At 49.8% G+C, this 23,249-nt stretch overlaps 1 protein-coding gene across 2 annotated transcripts in view; it reads left to right on the top strand.

The window, feature by feature from the left end:
- Positions 1-23,249, top strand: part of asz1 (ankyrin repeat, SAM and basic leucine zipper domain containing 1) — a 96,869-nt gene that overhangs the window by 15,216 nt on the left and 58,404 nt on the right. For both annotated transcript variants that reach the window (XM_038780835.1, XM_038780834.1), the window contains exon 2: positions 7,416-7,538. In XM_038780835.1, the coding sequence (XP_038636763.1) occupies positions 7,460-7,538 (79 nt within the window). In that variant the 5' untranslated portion in view covers positions 7,416-7,459. The remainder of the gene's footprint in view (positions 1-7,415; positions 7,539-23,249) is intronic.

The following is a 23,249-nucleotide window of genomic DNA, read 5'->3' as shown; positions in this document are numbered from 1 at the left end:
GAAAAGCCCCTAGCCGCCACATTCCGGCACCTGTTCGGGGAGGCCAGTACGGGAATTGAATCCCGCTGCTGGCCTGGTTCTGCATTACAAGCCAGTGGTTTAGCCCACTGTGCTAAACCAGCCCCTTTAAGTCCACCAATCAATCGCACTGATTTAGAAAGGCCCTTCAAATTGCAATCATTTTTGTTAGAGGCACAGGCACTAGTGAGCACATTTTAAGTATTCATAACAAGAAAATATTTAATTTATAAGAAACTCCGGGGTGGGGGGGGGGGGGGGGGGGGGGGGGGTGGGTATGGAGAGGTGATTGTCGTGCTATGAACACCAATCAGAGCCTTGGTAGCTCTAAATTTGCCGATAGGCTCAAGAATGAGCAAGCACAACGGAACAACATTGGGCTCTGATTGATAGACACCCCTGCAGGCCGGGAAAACCGTTTGCCAGACATTGGGAGGTGGTGGAGCCTTGGAGCAGTTCAGACATGGATCTCCTGAATTGGTTCTGGATTTTCATTGAGTAAGCGTGCAAAGCAGCAGTCAGGTTTCTGACAATCGGTCTGGCAGGCAGCCTGAGGCAAAAGTGAGGTTGCCGATCTAACATGGCGGAGCGAGCCTACAAAGCCTTCAGCGAGGAGTGGGGGAGGCCATGGCCAACGGCTGTCAAGGGGAGCAGCGGGGCGCTCTCGACACTCAGGCCAGGGCTGAGAAGGGCAGGCGGGCAACCAACCAGAAAGAACAGAGGCCACTTAGCCAGATAGCCAGGTAGCCAGCCAGGGGCACGCAGTCATCGATTCTTGAGGCCCGGCCACCTGAGTGAGAGCCGGGAGGTGAGCAGAGCAGCAATCTAGAGGTGCGAAGAAGGTCAGGCAAGCACTGACATCGTGTCTCGGGGAATTGGGGAGCAGCGGCCAGTGGGAGCAGGGCAACTCAACCAGAGCCAGCGGACTTCCGGTTGCGGCTATGACTAGCTAAGCCGCACATTTGGAAGCTCCTGCAACAAAGGTGTTTTTGGGCCAATTGGAGGGCCCCAACGGCGCTGAAAAAACGAATCCCGGTGGGGGAAGGTCCCCTGAGGAGAACTAGACCGATTTTATGGTCGGTACCCGGAGCGGAGCGGCAAGAAAAACGGCAGCAGCTCCCCAAAAAAAGCGGGGGAAGAAAATCAAAATGGCGGCCGGCGGTGCACCGGAGGAGTGGAAGAAATGGGCGGAGGAGCAGCAGGCCGCTCTCCTCCGTTTTTTCACGGAGATGAAAGTGGAACTCTTAGAGTCCATGAACGCGACGGCCACCAGGTTGGTGGGAGCCCAGGCGATCCAAGAGGCGTCGATTAAAGATCTGCAGCAGGAGATGGCCGCGAGGGAGGAGGAGGCCACAGTCATCGGGGCAAAGGTGGAGGCGCACGAGGCACTCCACACGAAGTGGCAGAGCCGCTTCGAGGAGCTGGACACTCGGATGAGGAGGAAAAATTTGAGGATCCTGGGCCTGGAAGAAGGCCTGGAGGGGTCGGATCTCCCGGGATATGTGGCGGAGATGTTGAGCTCCCTGATGGGGGAAGGGGCCGGTCCGGCGCCCCTGGAATTGGAAGAGGCATACCGGGTCATGGCCAGGAGGCCTAGGGCAAACGAGCCCCCGAGGGCGGTGCTGGTGCGGTTCCAGCGGCTAAGTGATCGAGAGAAAGTCCTGAGGTGGGCTAAAAGGGAGAAAAGCAGCAAGTGGCAGAACTCGACGGTAAGGGTGTACCAGGACTGGAGTGCGGAGGTGGCAAAGCGGAGGGCCCGGTACAACCGGACAAAGGCGGTGCTACACGCGAAAAAGATCAAATTTGGAATGTTGCAACCGGCGCGCTTGTGGGTCACCTACAAGGACCAACATCATTATTTCGAGTCCCCAGAGGAGGCCTGGACCTTTGTACAGGAGGAAAAGTTGGACACGAACTAAAACCTGGGAGCACCGGCGGTCGTAGCCGCCGGGGGACTCTTGATTGTGCAAGTGGCCCTTTTCTTTTTCAGGCCAGGTCGGAACTGGGTAACAGTTTCGTGGAGTGTTTGGGGTGTTTTTTCTCGAACGGTTGACTTTTCTGAATATTTTGAAGGTTTCGAGTTGTTGGGTGTTTCTGTATATTTGTACTGTTGAAATCTCTATTGTGGGTCGTTGGCTTCTTATGGGGTGTTTTTTCCCGTTTCCAATTTCCCTTAGTTATTTACCCCTCCTACCCTTTTTCTTTGGGTGCTTGGGGGGGTTTTTTTTGGTTCTCTTTTTTCTTTTCGGGTTATGGTTATCTGCGGTTATTTATACTGTTTGATGGAGGGTGATGGTTGGGCACGCGGTTAGTTGATAGTTAGTTAATTATTTTGTTATTTAAGTATGTAGTTAAGTATTTATGTATTTAGTTGCCATTGGGTATTTGTATTTATAGCGTTAAGTTGGGGAGACGGGACGGGGGGGAGCGGGTTGATTATGCGGGTCTTTCTCGGGGGTTTTAAGGGGATCTTTCACGGGCGCAGATGGGGTGAACCGGGAGGAGTCGGAATGTGGCAGGAGCAGCCGGGTCAGCGGAGACCAGCTGACTCTCGGGAGTACGATGTGGGGTACATCGCGGCTAGGAGGGGTCCTAGCCAGGGGGGGGGGGGGGGGGGGGGAAGGGGAGGGGACTGGGGGGGGACACCGGGTTGCTGCTAGAAAGACCAGGGACGAGAAGGGGAGAGCCGGGGGGGGTGGGGGGGGGGGGGGGGCCATCGCTATGGGAAGCGGGTCAGAAAAGAAGGGATGACCCGGGGCGAGCAAGGGACAAGACATGGCTAATCGACAGGGAGTAGGGACGGGTCGCTCTGCGACCCGATTGATCACGTGGAACGTAAGGGGGCTGAATCAAAAGATCAAGGGTCTTCTCACACCTGAAGGGACTGAAGGCTGATGTAGCAATGCTGCAGGAGACTCATTTGAGGGTAGCAGATCAGGTCCGCCTGAGAAGGGGGTGGGTGGGACAGGTGTTCCACTCAGGCTTGGATATCAAGAACCGGGGGGTGGCGATTTTGGTGGGAAAGAGAGTGTCGTTTGTGGCGGCAGAGGTGGTGGCAGACAAGGAGGGCAGGTACGTGATGGTGAGGGGTAGGCTGCAGGGAGAGAGTGTGGTACTGGTAAATGTGTATGCCCCGAACTGGGACGACGCGGGTTTTATGAGGCGCCTGCTGGGCCTCATCCCGGGACTGGAGGCAGGGGGCCTGATCATGGGAGGGGACTTTAATACGGTGTTAGACCCTGGGCTGGATAGATCGAGTTCCAGGACGAATAGGAGGCCGGCAGCGGCAGAGGTGTTAAGGGGGTTCATGGAGCAGATGGGAGGGGTAGACCCATGGAGATTTGGTAGGCCTAGGGCGAGGGAGTATTCTTTTTTCTCCCACGTCCACAGAGTGTACTCTAGGATCGATTTTTTCGTATTGAACAGGGGGCTGATACCGAGAGTGCAGGACACGGAGTACTCGGCCATTGCGATATCGGACCATGCACCACATTGGGTGGACGTGGACATGGGGGAGGCGCGGGACCAACGCCCGTTGTGGCGCCTGGATGTAGGGCTGTTGGCGGACGAAGAGGTGTGCAGAAGGGTGAGAACGGGCATTGAGAACTATCTGGGTACGAATGACACAGGTGAGGTGCAGGTGGGGACGGTCTGGGAGGCCTTGAAAGCAGTGATTAGAGGAGAGCTGATCTCCATAAGGGCACACAGAGAGAGGAAGGAGAGGCAGGAAAGGGAGAGGCTGGTGGGGGAGCTCCTAGAAGTAGATAGGAAATATGCGGCGGCGCCAGAGGAGGGGCTATTAAGGGAGCGGCGTAGCTTGCAGGCCAGGTTCGACCTACTGACCACTAGGAAGGCGGAAATGCAGTGGAGAAGGGCGCAGGGTGCGGCGTATGAGTACGGGGAAAAGGCGAGCAGGATGCTGGCACACCAGCTTCGTAAGCGAGATGCAGCCAGAGAGATTGGGGGAGTGAGAGAGAGGGGTGGGGATGTAGTGCAGAAGGGGCAAGAGGTAAATAGGGTCTTTAGGGACTTCTATAGGGAATTGTATAGGTCTGAACCGCCGAAGAGGAGAGGGGGAATGAAGAACTTTCTCGACAAATTGGGGTTCCCAAAGGTACAGGAGGAGCTGGTGGAAGGGTTGGGGGCGCCGATAGAGCTGCAGGAGCTAATTAAAGGGATAGGCCAGATGCAGGCGGGGAAGGCGCCGGGGCCGGATGGGTTCCCGGTGGAGTTTTACAGGAAATTTGTGGACTTGGTGGGTCCAGTGCTGGTGCGAGCCTTCAATGAGGCGCGCGAGGGGGGGGTTCTGCCTCCAACAATGTCGCAGGCCCTGATCTCCTTGATTTTGAAGCGGGACAAGGACCCGGTCCAGTGCGGGTCCTACAGGCCTATCTCCCTCTTAAATGTAGATGCCAAGCTGTTAGCAAAGGTCCTGGCAACCAGGATAGAGGACTGTGTGCCAGGGGTAGTCCATGAAGACCAGACGGGGTTCGTGAAGGGACGCCAACTTAACACAAATGTTCGGAGATTGTTAAATGTGATTATGATGCCAGCAGTGGAAGGGGAGGCGGAGATAGTGGTAGCGCTGGACGCGGAGAAGGCATTTGACAGGGTGGAGTGGGAATACTTGTGGGAGACGTTGGAAAGGTTTGGGTTTGGGGAGGGATTTATCAAGTGGGTAAAACTGCTCTATTCAGCTCCGATGGCAAGTGTGGTAACAAACGGGAGGAGGTCAGAATATTTTGGGCTCCATCGAGGTACCAGGCAGGGATGTCCCCTATCTCCCTTACTCTTTGCATTAGCGATTGAGCCGTTGGCGATGGCACTGAGGGGTTCAGGGGGGTGGAGAGGACTGACAAGGGGAGGGGAGGAACATCGGGTCTCGCTCTATGCGGATGATTTGTTGTTGTATGTGGCAGACCCGGAGGGGGGAATGCCGGAGGTAATGGGGATACTAGCGGAGTTCGGGGACTTTTCGGGATATAAATTAAATCTGGGGAAAAGTGAGGTCTTTGTAATACACCCGGGAGACCAAGGGGAGGGAATTGGGAGGCTCCCCTTCAAAAGAGCAGTTAAAAGTTTTAGGTATTTGGGGGTGCAGGTGGCAAAGAACTGGGGGACCCTACACAAGTTGAACTTTTCCAGACTGGTGGAGCAGATGGAGGAGGAGTTTAAGAGGTGGGACATGGTGCCGCTGTCGCTAGCAGGGAGGGTGCAGTCAGTTAAAATGACGGTCCTCCCGAGGTTCTTGTTTTTGTTCCAGTGTCTGCCCATCTTCCTCCCCAGGGCCTTTTTCAAGAAGGTAACGAGTAGTATCATGGGGTATGTGTGGGCACATGGCACCCCGAGAGTTAGAAGGGTCTTTTTGGAGCGGAGTAGGGATAGTGGAGGGCTGGCGTTACCCAACCTTTCAGGATATTACTGGGCGGCAAATACATCGATGGTACGAAAGTGGATGATGGAAGGGGAGGGGGCAGCCTGGAAGCGCATGGAGAGGGCGTCCTGCGGCAACATAAGCTTAGGGGCACTGGTAACGGCACCATGGCCGCTCCCTCCCACGAGGTATACCACGAGCCCGGTGGTGGCGGCCACCCTCAAGATCTGGGGGCAGTGGAGGCGACACAGGGGGGAAGTGGGAGGTCTGATAGGGGCACCACTAAGAGGGAACCACAGATTTGCGCCGGGAAACATAGGAGGGGGATTCCAGAGCTGGCAGAGGGCGGGTATTAGACAACTGAGGGACTTGTTTATAGAGGGGAGGTTTGCGAGCCTGGGAGAGCTGGAGGAGAAATTTGGGCTCCCCCCGGGGAACACGTTCAGGTACCTCCAAGTGAAGGCATTTGCCAGACGACAGGTAGCGGGGTTCCCCGCGCTCCCCGACAGGGGGGTGAGTGATAGGGTGCTATCAGGGGTCTGGGTCGGGGAGGGGAAGATCTCGGACATCTATAAGATTATGCAGGAGGTGGAGGAGGTACCAGTAGAGGAGCTGAAAGATAAGTGGGAGTTAGAGCTGGGGGAACAGATAGAGGACGGGACATGGGCAGACGCCCTGGAGAGGGTTAACTCGTCGTCGTCATGTGCGCGACTAAGTCTCATTCAATTTAAGGTACTGCATAGAGCCCACATGACGGGGACAAGGATGAGTCGGTTTTTCGGGGGTGAAGACAGGTGTATTAGATGTTCGGGAAGCCCTGCGAATCATGCACATATGTTTTGGGCATGTCCGGCACTGGAGGAGTTCTGGAAGGGGGTGGCAGGGACGGTGTCGAGAGTGGTGGGGTCCAGGGTCAAGCCAGGATGGGGACTTGCGATCTTCGGGGTTGGGGTGGAACCGGGGGTACAGGAGGCGAGGGAGGCTGGAATATTAGCCTTTGCGTCCTTGGTGGCTCGGAGGAGGATCCTGATTCAGTGGAGGGACGAAAGGCCTCCGAGTGTTAACACCTGGCTAAACGACATGGCAAACTTTATCCAATTGGAAAGGATCAAATTCGCCCTGAGAGGGTCGGTGCAGGGGTTTTCCAGGCGATGGCAACCCTTCCTAGACCTCTTGGATCAGAGATAGAAACTGAGGCCATGACAGCAGCAACCCGGGAGGGGAGGGGAGGGCGGGAGGGGGGGGGGGGGGGGGGGGGGGGAGGGGGGGAAAACGACGAAGGAAGTACGGTAGCGGCGGTGGCACGGGCAAGGCCTGCCCGAGGACGCTGCTAGAAATGATAAGTTGGTCTGACTGTCGGTTCGCCGGCGGGGGGGGGGGGGGGGGGGGATGCGCGGGTAGGGGGGGGGGGGGGGGGGATTCTTTTTCTCTTTCTTGTTAAGTAGGGGGGTTTGACTTTGTGTTGTTATAATTTAAATGTAAATGTAGGGGGGGTTAAAATGTTTGTATTTTGAAAAATTCAATAAAAATTATTTAATAAACCAGAGCCAGCGGCCAGCCACGCAGCAGGACTGGGAGTGAGAGAGCTGGGCAGCAACCGGGACGGGCAGCGAGGGCCAGAGAGAGAGCAGAGGCCAGGCCACGTTAATTATACAAATACATTATAGTAGAAATGTGAAAACTGTAACATAACCACAATTTTAAAATGTACAATTAGATTAAATTCTACGTTGAAATATTCAGACATTGAGCAGTTCCTGGGAAACTGAATTGTGAATGCTTGGTTACGGCCATTATGAGTAAAGTGGAAATTAAACTGCAATTCTTCATTGATCTTTGTTGAAAGGTTTGTAAATGATCTCCACAGGGCATATGTAATCCCTCCAGCATGAATAAATGTTTCTTGGGGCATGAATAAATATTAGAAATGAAGGATATTAAAATAATTGTAGTAGCCATTCTGGAATATGAACTTTAGATTTATTTTTAAACCTGATGCTCTAATCTACAAATTTTACTCCAGGCATAGACGTGGAAACACGTTTTGGCTTTGGCTGGACTCCATTGATGTATGCTGCAAGTGTAGCTAACTTTGAAATCACTCGTCTTCTTCTCGACAGAGGTGCTAATGCAAGTTTTACTAAAGGTAAGAACTTTTTATTCTGAACTGCAGATTGACGACACTGCCTGTGCAGTTTATGTGACAAGAATGAAAGAACCAGCATAATTTAAATACAATTTAAGTGTAAACTGCAAAATGTGTTCAACTTCAGAAACTAGAACTACATTCTCAGTGGTGGACTGCAATTGTGTTATCATTGAGGGTGAGGTGTCTAATGTTGGTGCTTAGTTCTGCATGAAACAGTATGAGGCAAATCCTTAAAGACTGGACTGTTTTGAAGTGCTTGGTTGTGATTCAGTTTGTCAAGCAACAAGATGATTCAGCATGAATGACCGAAAAAGTATTTTCTTCGAATAAGCCTCGAAGAGCAAATATTTTGAAATCAAGGGCGAAATTCTCCGACCACCCGGAGGGTCGGTGAATCGCCTGGGGCCGCCGAAAATCCCGCCCCCGCCGTGGCAGAAATTCTCCGCCACCCGGGAATTGGTGGGGCGGGAATCACCCCACGGCGATCGGCGGGCCCTCCGCGCCGATCAGCGAGCCCCCTGCGGCGATTCTCCGGCCTGCGATAGGCCGAAGTCCCACCACTGGAAGGCCTCTCCTGCCGCCGAGGTTTGAACCATCTCTGGTGGCGGCAGGATCGGCGGCGCGGGGGGTGCCCCCAAGGTGGCCAGGCCCGCATTCGGGGCCCACCGACCGACGGGCGGGCCAGTGCCGTGGGGGCACTCTTTCTCTTCTGCCATGGCCTCCACCATGGCGGAGGCGGAAGAGAATCCCCCAGCGCGCATGCGCCAGTGGTGACGCCGCTGACGTCACCACCAGTGCATGCACGAACCAGCGAAGGCCTTTCGGCCAACCCCGGCGGCAGGTGGCAAAGGCCGCTGGTGCTGGTTTTGGCGCCAGCCAGCGTGGTGCCAACCGCTCTGGCGCAGGCCTAGCCCCAAAGGTGCGGAGAATTCAGCACCTTTGGGAGGCCTGACGCGGAGTGGTTGGCGCCACTCCGCTCGCCGGGACCCCCCGTCCCGCCAGGTAGAGGAGAATCCCGCCCCAAATCTCCACTAATACCTTTGCTGCTGTGTGTGATTGTGCAAATTACATTGGATTAAACAAAGATGAATTATGGATGTGGGTGACATTGAAAGTTGACTGATAGGAATATGTAATTTTATAGGATTCTTCTTCAAAATAAAATGGCATCAAATTTGTGAGGCAATGAAACCTAATGAATTACAATTAACGGAAAATGGAGACTGCCCATTGTGAGCGGGATCACTTATTTGGCAAATCTGCATATTAGAGCGAGACAGTTGGTCTTGAGGTAACTGAGGCATTGGTATCTCCTCGTAGACCTCTGGCGTGCTGTTCAGTACTCATCCTCGTTTGGTTAGATCGGGCCCAATGTTTCCCCAAATGTACTAAAGTCTCACAAATTTGTCTGGCCTCTAATTATCAAATGCCCTTTCAGCTCTGTGACTTTACTAAACAGTAATATGTTCTGGTTCCCGGCTTCCTCTTCGGTTACCTCCAGACGTCTTGGAAACTCCTCTTCATTTTTCTAATTTCCTTAACTAGCTAGATTTTAGATATCCGTCATCTGTTCTCTTAACCATTACTCCATGGTATGGCTTTTCTTTTATCAAGGCTGAGAGAAATGTTCCCTCGTTAGCCTTCTAAAACCAACTGCTTCCAGCTCCTTGGGCAGTCTATTCAGCATCAAGGATGACGTGCTTCTAGTCTGGGGACATGGGTTCTGCGGTGATTGAATAGTCTAATCCTGGATCCACACGCTCCGTTGCAGGTTTGGCAGGTGCTGTTTGCTGAGATGGGTGGGTGGAACGCTCTGTATTCTGTGCTTTCTTTCCGCTGTTTACGCTTCGCCTCCGAGTTCTACATCCTGCGATGCTCGAGGTGATTGGTGCTTTTGCGGATGCGTTTCTCCAGTTTGTACTTTCTACGGAAAGCGATTCCCATGTGTTGATGGAGATGTTGCATTTATTTAAGAAGGATTTCAGAATGTTCTTGTAGCTTTTCCTCTGCCCTCTGTTAGGATATGGTTAATCTATTCTGTGTTTCCTTTTTAATTCCTGTGCTGCTGACTGCTTTGATCTACAAACTTCTTGCTAGCTGCCACCACACTGAGATCTTTGCTTAAAACTACAGCTTTTAGTCAAAGTTGAAACACCCATGTTCTAATGGACCAGACCAGGGCTTCACTTTAGGTTGTATGGCAGAACCCGTGATGCATAGAATCATAGAATTTACAGTGCAGAAGGAGACCATTCGGCCCATCAAGTCTGCACTGGCTCTTTGAAAGAGAACTCTACCCAAGCCCACACCTCCACCCTATCCCCATAACCCAGTAACCCCACCCAACACTAAGGGCAATTTTGGACACTAAGGGCAATTTAACATTGCCATTCCACCTAACCCGCACATCTTTGGACTGTGGGAGGAAACCGGAGCACCTGGAGGAAACCCACGCAATGGGGAGAATGTGCAGACTCCACACAGACAGTGACGGAAGCCGGGATTCGAACCCTGGACCCTGGAGCTGTGAAGCAATTGTGCTAACCACTATGCTACCGTGCTGCCCCTCAGTTTGATAAACTCGTAAGCAACCAATCAGCTTGTTGGAAATCTGTGCCTTGGGCCGATTCTTTTTTGGGATTGGTGGAGCTTTTTAGAAACTTCTGGAGCAGGAGAAGCCTGCGCAATTTTGTCAGTTCTAAGAATAATTATCTTCGTGTCACAACTAGACTTACATTAACATTGCAATGAAGTTACCGTGAAAATTCTCCAGTCACCACACTCCGTCACCTGTTCGTGTACGCAGAGGGAGAATTCAGAATGTTCAATTCACCTAACAGCACGTCTTGTGGGAGGAAAGCGGAGCACCTGGAGGAAATCCACGCAGACACTGGGAGAATGTGCAGACTCCGCACAGACAGTGACCCAAGCTGGGAATCGAACCCGGGTCCTTGGCGCTGTGAAGCAACAGTGCTAACCACTGTTACCATGCCGCCCTTAAGATCCCAGCCCAGATGCACCTTAAAGGTGTTCTCTCTGTTCTCTCTCACTACCAGGGGCTTTTAGAAGCTGCCAATCAGACCTGTGAAGCCTCTCATGGTTAAAAGACAGAAACAGCAAATAGAACTTTGTAAGAGATCTCTGGAATGAGAAAGTTCAACCTGTTTATCCACAGGTCTGTAACACTCTAACTCTTTGTCTGAGGAACTGGTAAGAGCTCAAATTATAGCTTAAACTAAGAGCATTCTTTACAATGCAGCCGGAGTTGCTGCACAGAAATCAGGCAAACGAAAGGTTTGCAAAAGTTCTAATTCAAAGCCCAGCAAGATCTCAGGGAAGTCGATACTCCATCTGGTGGTAGAGGGTCAGAATTGCATCAACCTGAATCCTGTGTAAAACCCCACCTGATGGTAGAAGGACAGAAGTGCAGTGACCTGAATTTGGTGTAGAGCTGCTCCTGGTGGTAGAAGGGTAGAATTGCACCAAAGTGAATCTCTTATTTAAACCAATTCCCCAGAGGCCACAGCAGCGAAGTTTCATCTTTCCTAATCCTTCACTGCATGTTTGTTTTGTATGTGTCTAGATGGAGGGGGACGGAGTTTGGGGAATAGGTGGACTGGTGGACCATAGTGCCAATTATTTCCTTTAAATGTTCATCTTCTAATCTTGCTATAAATAAAAGTCTGTTAATGTTTTACTTATAAATCTGGTGTCTGTAACTCATTGGAGCAGTCAAAGGTTAAAGGTCTCAGAAAAACAGGAATTATTGGTTATGTTGGGACTCCAGGGTCTGTGGGGCTGGAACTGACTGCACTCGCTCAGTATTATAACACCTCCTCGTGATCGCATGCCATTGCGGAGTGTTGTACCTTTAAAACCTCTGATGCGTTCGACCTGTTTACTTACTCAAACGTTTTACTCAGATACCCTTATTTGCGAGATGAACAAAGGACAGAACAGGTTCACAGTTTAATGCAATTTTATTCACAATTCCTCAAGAAAATTTGACTCAGACTCACAGCTGAGCTTTGGGTTTTACCTGCACTTAGTAAAGGAGGCTATGATCACTCGATGTTGATGTCTTCTCTAGGTTCAAAACCCAGGGCCCTTTCTCCTTGTGATGGTTGTGTTCTTTGTCCTGCTACAAAGTTGATCACTTGTGTCTGGAAGTTTGTTACGTATTCATAGACTTTGAGTGGGTAATCACAAAGTCTATATCGCAATAACAGGTTTATGCCTTGACGTGGGTGCTGATGGCCAGTACCGATTCCAGCCAGGGTCCCAGGAGAGATTCTGTTTCTCGCTAATGTGTATCTTCTCAGTCTGTTTTCAGTACCATTGCAGCTGGCCACAACGGCTTCTAGCAGAGCTGTGAGAGCTGCCTTCTCTCTCACTCACTATCTCCAACTGCCAATGAATTCAGCTAAAACTAATAATAAAGAAAATTCCTTCACTCTGAAAGTGGTTCCTTGTTGCCGAGCAACGACTTATTCTTCTCTAGGCTTTTATTTACCCTTCACACTGCAGCCCTTTCCAAGCACAATAAAATCACAGTTGGAACGTAACCAATCCCCACACGTACAAACGCCTCTGTCCAGCATGGATCTAACTATCCTTCCACAGAAACATTAAACTAAAGACACCTAAAACTATACTGTGTTGCTAATCCTTACCAATACAAATTTAAATCCTTAAAAACTACCTTTGTTTTCCTAACCGTGTCCATAACTAATGGAAATAGGATCAATAATAGTAATAATAACCTTTTATTGTCACAAGTCTGAAGTTACTGTGAAAAGCCCCTTGTCGTCACATTCCAGGGCCTGTTCGGGTAAGCTGGTACGGGAATTGAACCCGCGCTGCTGGCCTTGTTCTGTATCACAAACCAGCTATCTAGCCCACTGAGCTAAACCGGCCCTCTCAAAATGACTTCTGAAGACTTATTATTTTGGTCAAGATCAGATTTCACCTGAGGTCACAGAACTGGAAGGATAGCTAGTTAATTCACTTTACCACAACGTTACTGATAATAAATGCAGCTGGTATTTATACCCAAAGCACACCAAGTTTTGAAATTGTGACACCGACCTCCAAAATAATAGGATTTATAATTGTTAGTTTCAAAATGAGAATAAAAGAGCACCAATGACAGCATATTTAGAGAGTATCGTTGCAATAGATTTAAGGTAAGGGGCAGGAGGTTTAGAGGGGATGTGAGGAAAAACCTTTTTACCCGGAGAGTGGTGGGAGTTTAGAACTCGCTGCCTGAGGGGGTGGTGGAGGCAGGGACCCTCCTATAATTTAAGAAGCATTTAGGTGTGCACTTGCGATCCCAAGGCATATAAGGTTATCGGCCAAGTGCTGGAAAATGGGATTAGAATAGTTAGGTGGTTTTGACCGGAACAGATGCGATGGACCGAGGGGCCTTTTCTGCGCTGTCCGACTCGAAAACTCTAATCTTCACTGACCCCCTGATGAACTGGTTCCTGAGTTTGCCCTTTCTTGTCACTCCACACATCCATCTCACCATCTGCTTCTTATTAGTATCCAGTTGTCATTCCTCTCTCGTTTTCCCAACTTTCTGTACTACACAACAAAACCTGTTTCACAGCTGTCTTGTAGATTCTTCCATTTGATTTCAGCAATACTTCTCTACCACATAACACTCCACTGCGTTACTTTAAGCTAATCCATTGCTTACTTTTCTTTATCTTTTTAAGGAGCCACTTCTTTATTTTGACGGTACTTGGTGTTTTTACTGGACTACCCAGTTTCTTTTCCAGAGTTTCTCCTCCTTGATGATTTTTCTCACACACAATGAAGAGAGCAGGAGGGCACGTCAGGAGCAGCACGAGGCATACCTAAAAATGTAGCTCCAACCTGGAGAAGCTACAACACAGGACTGATGGCATGCCAAACAACAGAAGCAGCAAACAATAGACCGGGCTAAGCGATTCCACAACCACTGGATCAGATCAAAGCTCTGCACTCCTTCCACATCCAGTTGTGAATGGCTGCAGACAGTTAAACAACTCGCTGGAGGAGAAGGCTCCACAAATATCCCCATCCTCAATGTTGGGAGTGTTGTGAATGGTGGCAGACAATTAAACAATTCACTGGAGGAGGAAGAGGCTCCACAAAAATCACCATCCTCAATGTTGGGGTTGCGCAGCACATCACTACAAAAGAAGGCTGACGCGTTGCAACATTCCTCAGCCAGCAATGCCAGGTAGATCCATCTCGGACTCCTCTGGATGTCACAGGCATCACAAATGTCAGTCTTCAGCCAGTTCAGTTCACTCCACATGATATTAAGAGATTATTCAAGGCACTAGATACTGTACAGGGAATGGACCCTAACAGTGTTATCAAGCAGCACTTGCTTAACAATAATCTGCTCACTGACGTTCAGTTTGCATTCCACTAGGACCTCATTACAACCTTGGTTTAAACATTGGCAAAAGGTTAGAATACCAGAGTGTGACTACCCCTGGTAGCATTGGTTCCTTGATGAGTGTGGCATCAAGGAACCCTCGTAAAACTGGAGTCAGTGGGAGAACTCTCTGCTGGTTGGAGTCATATTTAGCACAAAGGAAAGTAGTTGTGGTTGTTGAAGGTCAGACATCTCAGTTGCAGGACATCACTGCAAGAGTTCCTCAGATGGAATACTCTCCACTGGCTTGGATGTGTGCAGCTCCAACAACCCTTGAGAAGCTTTACACAGCCTACACACCATCCATAAACATGTACTCCCTCCAACACCAATCCACAGTGGCAGCAATATTTACCATCTACAAGATGGACTGCAGGAACTCATCAAGGCTTCTGAGACAGCAGTTTCCAAACTGCTACAACAACCAAAGGGCAAGGACAGCAGATGCATGGGAACACCAGCACCTAATATAATGAAATATAATAACCTTTATTGTCAAAAGTAAGGTTACATTAACACTGCAATGAAGTTACCATGAAAAGCCCCTAGTCGCCACATTCCGGCGCCTGTTCGGGTACACAGAGGGAGAATTCAGAATGTCCATTTCACCTAACAGCACGTCTTTCGGGACTTGTGGGGGATAACCAGAGCACCCGGAGGAAATCCACACAGACACAGGGAGAGACCCAAGCTGGAAATTGAGTTTGGGACCCTGGCGCTGTGAAGCAACACTATGCCGCCCATTGCAAGTTCCCCTCCAGGCCACTCACCACCCTGACTTGGAAATGTATCGCCGTTCCTTCATTGTCATTGGGTCAAATTCCTGGAACTGTCTCCCTAACACCATGTACCTACATGGTGTTCCTACACCATATCGGCTACAGCAGTTCACGAAGACAGCTTACCGCCACCTTCTCAAAGGCAATTAGGGATGGACAATAAATGCTGACCGAGCTGGCGCCGCGCACATCCCGTGAACGAATTTAAAAAGTTTTCAGCAGTTTCCCTAATTAATTCTACCGAGTTCCACCAGTATTCCATGGTTTCTGTCGTGGTTCTTCTATTTCCTTTAGCTGTCTCACCATTTGCCCCCTGAATTCTCCCTTCACTTGCAGATCTTTGAGCTTTCGCCACCTGATGTTCTGTCCATCTCTTGTCTGTAGAGCTCTGCTATCAGCACTCCTGCCTTGATTGGGAAGACTTTGCAATGACTTGAGTTTAAGTATAGATCATAATTTCTAAGAAAAAAGTAGACATTAAGAGGACACAGAAAAGCCCATGGACATGTAGCTGCCAAAATTTAATCCTAAGAATGTGTGAGATGATAATTTGAGAAGTATTTTAAATAACATATTTAATTAACATATTTTCCACAGATCTTGTTCAGGGCTTGACTAAAATAATGCTTCTCTTTGACCCAGGCTTTGACTAGGGCACTTTACTTTGAAATGCAAATGACGATGACAAGGTGCTTGCACCTGAGCAAACACTGAGCCATAAATGATCCATAAATTAGAGCTCACTGTATAGCAGGTGTTTCAAATCAGTGTCGTTTAAGAATCCGTTTAAACCACCTAGAGCAACAACAGTAGCCTGCATTTATATAGTACCTTGAGAAGAACTTCTCAAAGTATTTCACAGCAGTTGACTTTGAAATGCTATATTTTGGTGGAAAGATTTTTTAATGTTTTAAGATAAGACTGGTGCTTTGATTGTGAATCAACACATGCCCCGTTTTCAAAGGACACTTTGCTTTGTATGTTTTTGAAAATGAGAATGATAGAAAGTTCTCAGATCCCTGGTCACCAAATAGAGTGCAGCAGGATGGTTTGGTGGAATTTATAAAACCAGAACCAGTCGTCATAGGTTAACATTACTTTAGTCTTTAGTCAGAAGTAGGTTTACATTAACACTGCAATGAAGTTACTGTGAAAATCCCCTAGTCTCTACATTCCGGTGCCTGTTCGGGTACACTGGGGAAGAATTCAGAATGTCCAATTCACCTAACAGCATGTCTTTCAGGATTTGTGGGAGGAAACCGGAGCACCCGGAGGAAACCTACACAGACATGGGAAGAACGTGCAGACTCCACACAGACAGTGACCCAAGCTGGGAATCAAACCTGGGAACCTGGCGCTGTGAAGAAACTGTGATACCGTGCCGCTATTTAACTGGAATGTATGCTTCCTAAATCTGATCTTTTGTTTTAATAAATAAATAAGTGTTGTAGTTTTAGCATTTTACCAAAGAACCGTAGAATATATCTATTTGTGTAAACTAGCAGCAGCACCATACCAGAGTACCTGCATCGGCAGTCAGTTGCCGTACTCCACTTGTGAAATGCATGACATTTAAATGGCAGCACCCCCTCCAACCTCTCGCTGAGTGGGAACGAAACAAACAGAGCAGACACTGAAAGGACAACTTGCTATTTACATAGCACAGCATTCAGATTGACTGAATTAAATGTGAGAAGCCATGGAGTGCAACTGGAGCGCACGCAGTTAAGGGAAAGCTAAGTACATAACTAACTAAGGAAGAGAAGGGTAGCTAGGCTAGCTGAAGCAGCATGGGAAGGAGGGTTGTGTGGAGCTTAAACACCAAATATGCCATTTGGGCCAAATGTATGTTTTCTGTGCTAATAAATTAAAATCATTTATCACAACAGCCAACATGCAAATAGTCTCAGTGGATAGACCTTTTGCCCCCAATTTTAGGCAAGTCACAGACTTTTAGATGCATGAAATGAAAAATGAAATTAAATGAAAATCGCTTATTGTCACGAGTAGGCTTCAATGAAGTTACTGTGAAAAGCCCCTAGTCGCCACATTCCGGCGCCTGTCCGGGGAGGCTGGTACGGGAATTGAACCGTGCTGCTGGCCTGCTTGGTCTGCTTTAAAAGCCAGCGATTTAGCCCAGTGAGCTAAACCAGCATATTTGGAAAGGGGAGAGGGCCACCTTACACATGGGTTTCTTCACATACCGGTTTAAAGATGTTGAAATGACAACACTCAATGGTTTATTAAAATAAAAGATCAGATTTAAGCAACATACTGAGTTAGGTGGTGGTAACCAGGGATCTGAGGATTTTGTATGATGTTTGTTGGTAACAACTTTCAAAGCAGCTTCCTTTGTACATGGGCCAGGTACATTACCAATGCACTCCATTAAAACCCAGTTTTTCAAGTGCAATTCTTGCGAAGCACTTCGGGAAGTTCTTCTTTCTCATATGAAAGATGCCCCACAGTTCTCTATCCCCAAACCTCAACCACATCATCTACATGGAACGACCTCTCCATTTGATCAGGGATGAAACTGTCATTAATCTTTTCCTTTTGCCCTCCACTAGCATTCTTCCATACATTCCTTCAACCCCACTACTGTTGCCAACCACCCTTTGCCTAACAACAGCTTTTCAAGTGTAATAAAAGGTTCCAAGACACTTTGCAAGTCTTGTCAAACAGAATTTGGCATTCATCATGTAAGGGTAATTAAATCAAAGCATTGCTTATCTGGGAGTCAATGTAGGCCAACTTCCTCAAAATCAAATTTATCAGTTTCTTTCCTCTACGCTTCTACTTCTGCTGTATCTGGCACTGTTGACTGTTGACCAACAGAATAACTCAGTTTTCCAGTACGGCCATTAACTCCTTTAAGTTCTTGGGCAACAAATTCAAGTGCGCCTGCCTACCACTGTCAGTCATGCATTGTAGATCTAGTGTGATCACAATAATGCAGGTCTCCTTTCTTCCATCATTAACCATCTTTTTAAACCCCATCCTTCTCACGCCCTAACTTCCAACTACAGTACAAAATCGTCATCTTCAGGTTTGAGACTACCTGGGTTGCCTATCCTGTGGGCAGACCTCCAGGTCCGGATCAGTTGTGCCCCAGGATACTGTAGGAAATAAGGGAGGAGATTGCAGAGGCTCTCACCCAAATTTTTAATTCCTCTCTGGCCAAGGGGGAGGTGCCAGAGGCCTGGAGAACAACTAATGCCCCACTATTTAAGAACGGTTGAAAGATAAGCCAGAGAACTACAGACCAGTGCGTCTCAACGTCAGTGGTAGGGAAACTACTGGAGAAAATTCTGATGGAGAGAATCTCTCTCGACTTGAAGATGCAAGGTTTGATCAGGAATAGCCAGCATGGCTTTATCAGAGGGACGTCATGCCGAACAAATTTGATTGAGTTTTTTGAGCATGTGACAAGGTGTGTAGATAAGGGTAGTGTAGTTGATGTAGTTTACATGGACTTCAGCAAAGCCTTTGACAAGGTCATGGGAGACTTATAAAGAAGGCAATGGGATACAGGGTAACTTGATAAGGTAGGTTCAAAATTGGCTTAGCTGTCGGGTGATGACAGACGGTTGCTTTAGTGACAGGAAGCCAGTGAGATCTGTGAGATCCCACACAGATCTGTGCTGGGTTCCCTATTGTTAGTCATTTATATAAATGACGTAGATGACTATGTGGGGGGTAGGATCAGTAAATTTGCAGTTGACACAGAAAGTGAGGTTGAGTGTCTTGGGTTACAGGAAGATATAGACGGGATGATCAAATGGGCAGAAAAGTGGCCGATGGAATTTAACCCTGAAATGTGTGAGATGATAAACTTTGGAAGGAGTAATGTGACAAGAAAGTATACAATGAATGGTCTGACGCTGAGAAGTTCCGAGGAACAAAGTGACCGTGACGTGTTTGTCCATAGGCATCTGAAGGCAGAAGGGCAGGTTAATAGGGTGGTGAAAAAGGACACTTTTATAGGTCGAGGCATAGATTATATGTGCAGGGAGGTTATGTTGGAGTTGTATGGAACTTTGGTGAGGCTACAGCTGGGGTACTGGGTGCAATTCTGACTGCCACATTATAGGGAGGATATGATTGCACTCGAGGGGATGCAGAGGCGATTCACCAGGATTTTGCGTGGGATGGAATATTTAAGTTATGAAGAGAGGTTGTATAGGCTTGGGTTGTTTTTGCTGGAGCAGAGAAGATTGAGGGGTGACCTGATGAGGCAGTGGGATACAGGGTAACTTGTTACGGTAGGTTCAAAATTGGCTTAGCTGTAGGAGACAGAGGGTGATGACAGACGCCTGTTTTAGTGACAGGAATGAGGCCAGCTTGCATATGATTGCTGGTTACACATGAACGTCTGTTGATCCATTAGATTACGTTTCTGCTTTCACCTCCAAATAGTCACCATCTCTGGCCTTTCATCACTCCCAATGCCATTTTTGAGGGGGGGGGAATAAGGGGTGTTTCATCTCTGAGGGCTTCAAGCCATCTTTAAATGTTGTGGATACCCATAATTGGGGCAGCTGCTGCCTATCTGTCCTACCAAACACTTCCAGGGAAGAGCCCTGTTCTTCGTTATATACTGGCTGTCACTTTAACTCCCTTTAACTGTGAGCAGCCTCTAGTTTCATGCGGAAGTGGCCTTATTACTTGTGAGAGCATTTCATAATTGCAGGTTGTGTCTGCTGCTTGCTCCTGCTGGTGGCTGTTGCTGTTTCCTTCCTTTTCTGTAGGCTGAAAGAAGGACAGTTTTTAAAAAGATACTTGGGACCTGGAACACTGGGCTCAGGAGGACGTATGAGTCCAGAGACAATCTCGTTTGAAGCAAGAAGACACTGTGGGACCTGGTGTACAACATTATTCCAAATGGGCCACCTGCATTGCAAAAATGCTCTCGCAGATTGCTGATAATTTTGTTGCTGGTGTGGTGAGTGCTGTGTGTAACTGGCACGTCACCACGAGTTAAACGTGCAGGAAGTCAAGGACGTTCAACTACACCTTAAGCACTAGTGAAATATGTGGATGCCAGGATTTGGTTCCAGTGAGATTGGGCCGTGTGGGAGGGGCCTACACAGCTGCGGTTCCTGGACAGAGAATGGCACTGATGCGTGGAACAAGTCACACATTGATGGACGGATCGTTGGCAGCATTCTCTGAAAATGGGGCTATGGGGTCCAGATAGCTAGGAGCTGGGCGGCGGTGGAACAGATGGAGGAGGAGTTCAGGAGGTGGGATGCGCTGCCACTCTCTTTGGCGGGTAGGGTCCAGTTAGTTAAGATGACGGTGCTCCTGAGGTTTTTGTTTCTTTTCCAGTGCCTCCCCATATTGATTCCGAAGACTTTTTAAAAAAGGGTTAATAAGAGCATTCTGGGGTTCGTGTGGGCGCGGAAGACCCCGAGAGTGAGGAGGGTGGAGCGAGGCAGGGAGGTAGGCGGCTTGGCGTTGCCCAACTTGTGTGGGTGTTACTGGGCTGCGAACATGGCAATGATTCATAGGTGGGTGATGGAGGGGGAGGGGGCCGCATGGAAGAGGTTGGAGGTGGCGTCCTGTGTGGGTACGAGTTTGGAGGCATTGGTAACGGCCCCGCTCCCACTCCCCCCGGCAAGGTACTCTACGAGTCCGGTAGTGGTGGCTTCCCTCAAAATATGGGGGCAGTGGAGGTGGCATGGGGGGAAGCGAAGGCCTCCGTGTGGGCCCCGTTACGGGGCAATCACCGGTTTGCACCAGGGCGAATAGATGGTGGGTTTATGAGTTGGCATAGGGCAGGCATCAGGCGGTTGGGGGACCTTTTCCTCGATGGGAAGTTTGCGACTTTAGAGGAGTTGGAGGGGAAGTGGGGCCTCCCCCCCGGCAATGCTTTCAGGTATATGCAGATTAGGGCGTTGGTCAAGAGGCAGGTGGCGGAGTTTCCGCTACTGCCGCCTAGGGGGGTGCAGGATAGGGTGCTCTCGGGGACGTGGGTCGGTTAGGGTAGGATCTTGGCAATTTATCAGGTGATGCAGGAGGAGGAGGAGGCCTCGGTGGAAGAGCTGAAAGCGAAGTGGGAGGAGGAGCTAGGGGAGGAGATCGACAATGGGACATGGACGGACGCCCTGGGGAGGGTGAACTCGTCCTCTTCTTGCGCACAGCTCAGCTTAATTCAGCTGAAGGTGCTGCATGGGGCGCACATGACTGGGGCCAGGCTGAGCCGGTTCTTTGGGGGAGAGGACAGGTGCGGGAGGTGTTCGGGAGGCCCGCCGAACCACACCCACATGTTCTTGGCTTGTCTGGCGTTGGAGTGGTTTTGGAAGGGGGTGGCGGGGACTTTGTCCAAGGTGGTCGGCTCCAGGGTGGAGCCGGGCTGGGGGCTCGCGATCTTTGGGATAGCATCGGAGCCGGGAGTGCAGGAGGCGAGAGAGGTCGGTACCCTGGCCTTTGCGTCTCTAGTAGCCCGGCGTAGGATTCTCTTACAGTGGAGGGACGCAAAGCCCCCGAGCCCGGAGGCCTGGATTAATGACATGGCCGGGTTCATCAGGCTGGAGAAGGTCAAGTTTGCCCTGAGGGGGTCGGTACAAGGGTTCTTCCGGCGGTGGCAGCCCTTTCTCGAGTTTCTGGTGGAAGGTTAGAGGGTGGTCAAGCTTAGCAGCAACGCGGGGGGGGGGGTTCGGAGTCTGTTAAGGGGGTTTGTTCTTGTGACGGTGTGTTTGCTATTTTCTTCTTTTTGTATTGTTATTAATTTACTGGTTTGTATGGGGGGGGTTCTTCTTTCTGTTTATCTTTACACCGTGTTTACTTTATTGTCGGGAGAAAATTTGTCGTTGAAAAATTTGAATAAAAATCATTTAGAAAAAAAAAAAGAAAATGGGTCTATGTCCCCACGCTGGTGTTAAACTGCTGGCAACGACTCCGGCGTCAACGGCCGCCCCCCCAAAGGAATTCTCACCTTTCTAGGGGGCTAGGTTGTCGCTGGAGTCGTCCTCCCCGCTACAGCCGGCGGCGGAGGGCCAACGCAAGTTCGCGCATGCGCGGAACGGCCGGCATGATCTCGTGCATGCGTGGACCGGCCGGCGTATTCCGCGCATGCGGGGGGGGGGGGGGGGGGAGGAGCGGGGGTGGTGGTTCCCTTCTCCGCACGGGCAATATGGCGGAGCCCTACAGGGGCCGGAGAATAGGGAATCCAGCGGCGGGGCAGGATTCACATCATCTCCCCCCCCCCCCCCCCCCCCCCGTGGGTTCCCCAACCCGGCGCAGGGTTGGAGAATCCTGGCCCATATATAGGACAAAGTTGTGGACATGATGACACATTCTTGGACTTACCCTCGGTTTCTGTTGAGGAACCTGCGAGGGGTGATACCGTGTGTTTGTTTTCTTTGTGAAAATGGGCTGATATAGCTTTGTATTGGTATCAATATGGAACGGCGACATTTCCTTGTTGTTCAGTGGTTAGTTTTATATGTGGATTGTTATGCAATTGACTTTCAAATCTTGTACTGTTAACCATTTAATAAACAAAATATTCTGAAGCGGTTTCTCATGGGTACACGTGCCATGTCCTAGAGAATGATTATTGCATCGTATTTCAATCAAGCTTTGGAGCCTGAGTTTACCTGGCCTCGAGAGTGTCAGCACCATAGAGACAGCAGTCAACAATCAAACACTCAAAATTTGGGTTTCAACACTGGGGATATCCTCGCGACCACAGGGTAAGTGTGTAGATCAGGAGATCCTGTGAATCAATGGACATATAGTCAGTGAGAGGGAAGGATCGTTTTGTCTGATATGAACAGCTCACTTGCGTCAGGCCATTTGGGTGAAGGGGCAGCGGATCCTCACCACTGCAGCCAACCCCGCTATTGGTGACTGCTCTCTCCTCGGGCATCCCCGCGATCTCCCGGGCCCGTTCCTCAGGGGGGGAAGGACTCTAATCTCTGGTACTCTGCCCCCCATCTTGACCCTTTCCCGCATATTATGGGCTATCTTCTCCTGCAGAGATAAAGAGAGGGCATTGTGAGCCGCACGCTTGATGGGTCGCGGAGGATGGGGAGCCTATAGCAGGTGGCATGTGTGGGTACTGCATTTGGGCACAAAGGGGCTGTCAGTGGGTTCTGAGGAGCAAAAACGAAGATTGGATGTGGGGAGGATACGAGGTCTCAGCCAGTGATTTGGGGGATTGGGGATTTGAGGGGCGGCAGCCAGAACTGATGCCAGAAGAGGGTTGGTAATTTACCCTTGTAGCTCGATGGAGGTCATTGGTCTCCTTCCTACATTGGACGGCGGCCCTCCTGGTCATGCTGTCCACTCTGACAGTTGCTGCCACTGTCTCCCAGGCGGTATTGGTGACTCTGCTGCTGGTCCTCTGACTCCCTCAGGGGAACAGCATGTCATCTCTTGCATTCACAGCATCTGGGTGCCAGGCCAGGTTGGTATTCCCAAAGCAGGACTGTGTGTTGCCATGCTTGTGTGTTGACTGGGAGTGAGTGGTGAGGGTGCGCTCAAAAG

Source organism: Scyliorhinus canicula, chromosome 20 (assembly GCF_902713615.1).
Source record: "Scyliorhinus canicula chromosome 20, sScyCan1.1, whole genome shotgun sequence".
Lineage (NCBI taxonomy): Eukaryota > Metazoa > Chordata > Chondrichthyes > Carcharhiniformes > Scyliorhinidae > Scyliorhinus > Scyliorhinus canicula.
Note: the sequence above shows the minus strand (reverse complement) of the source record. Positions and strands in the feature narration are given on the sequence as shown.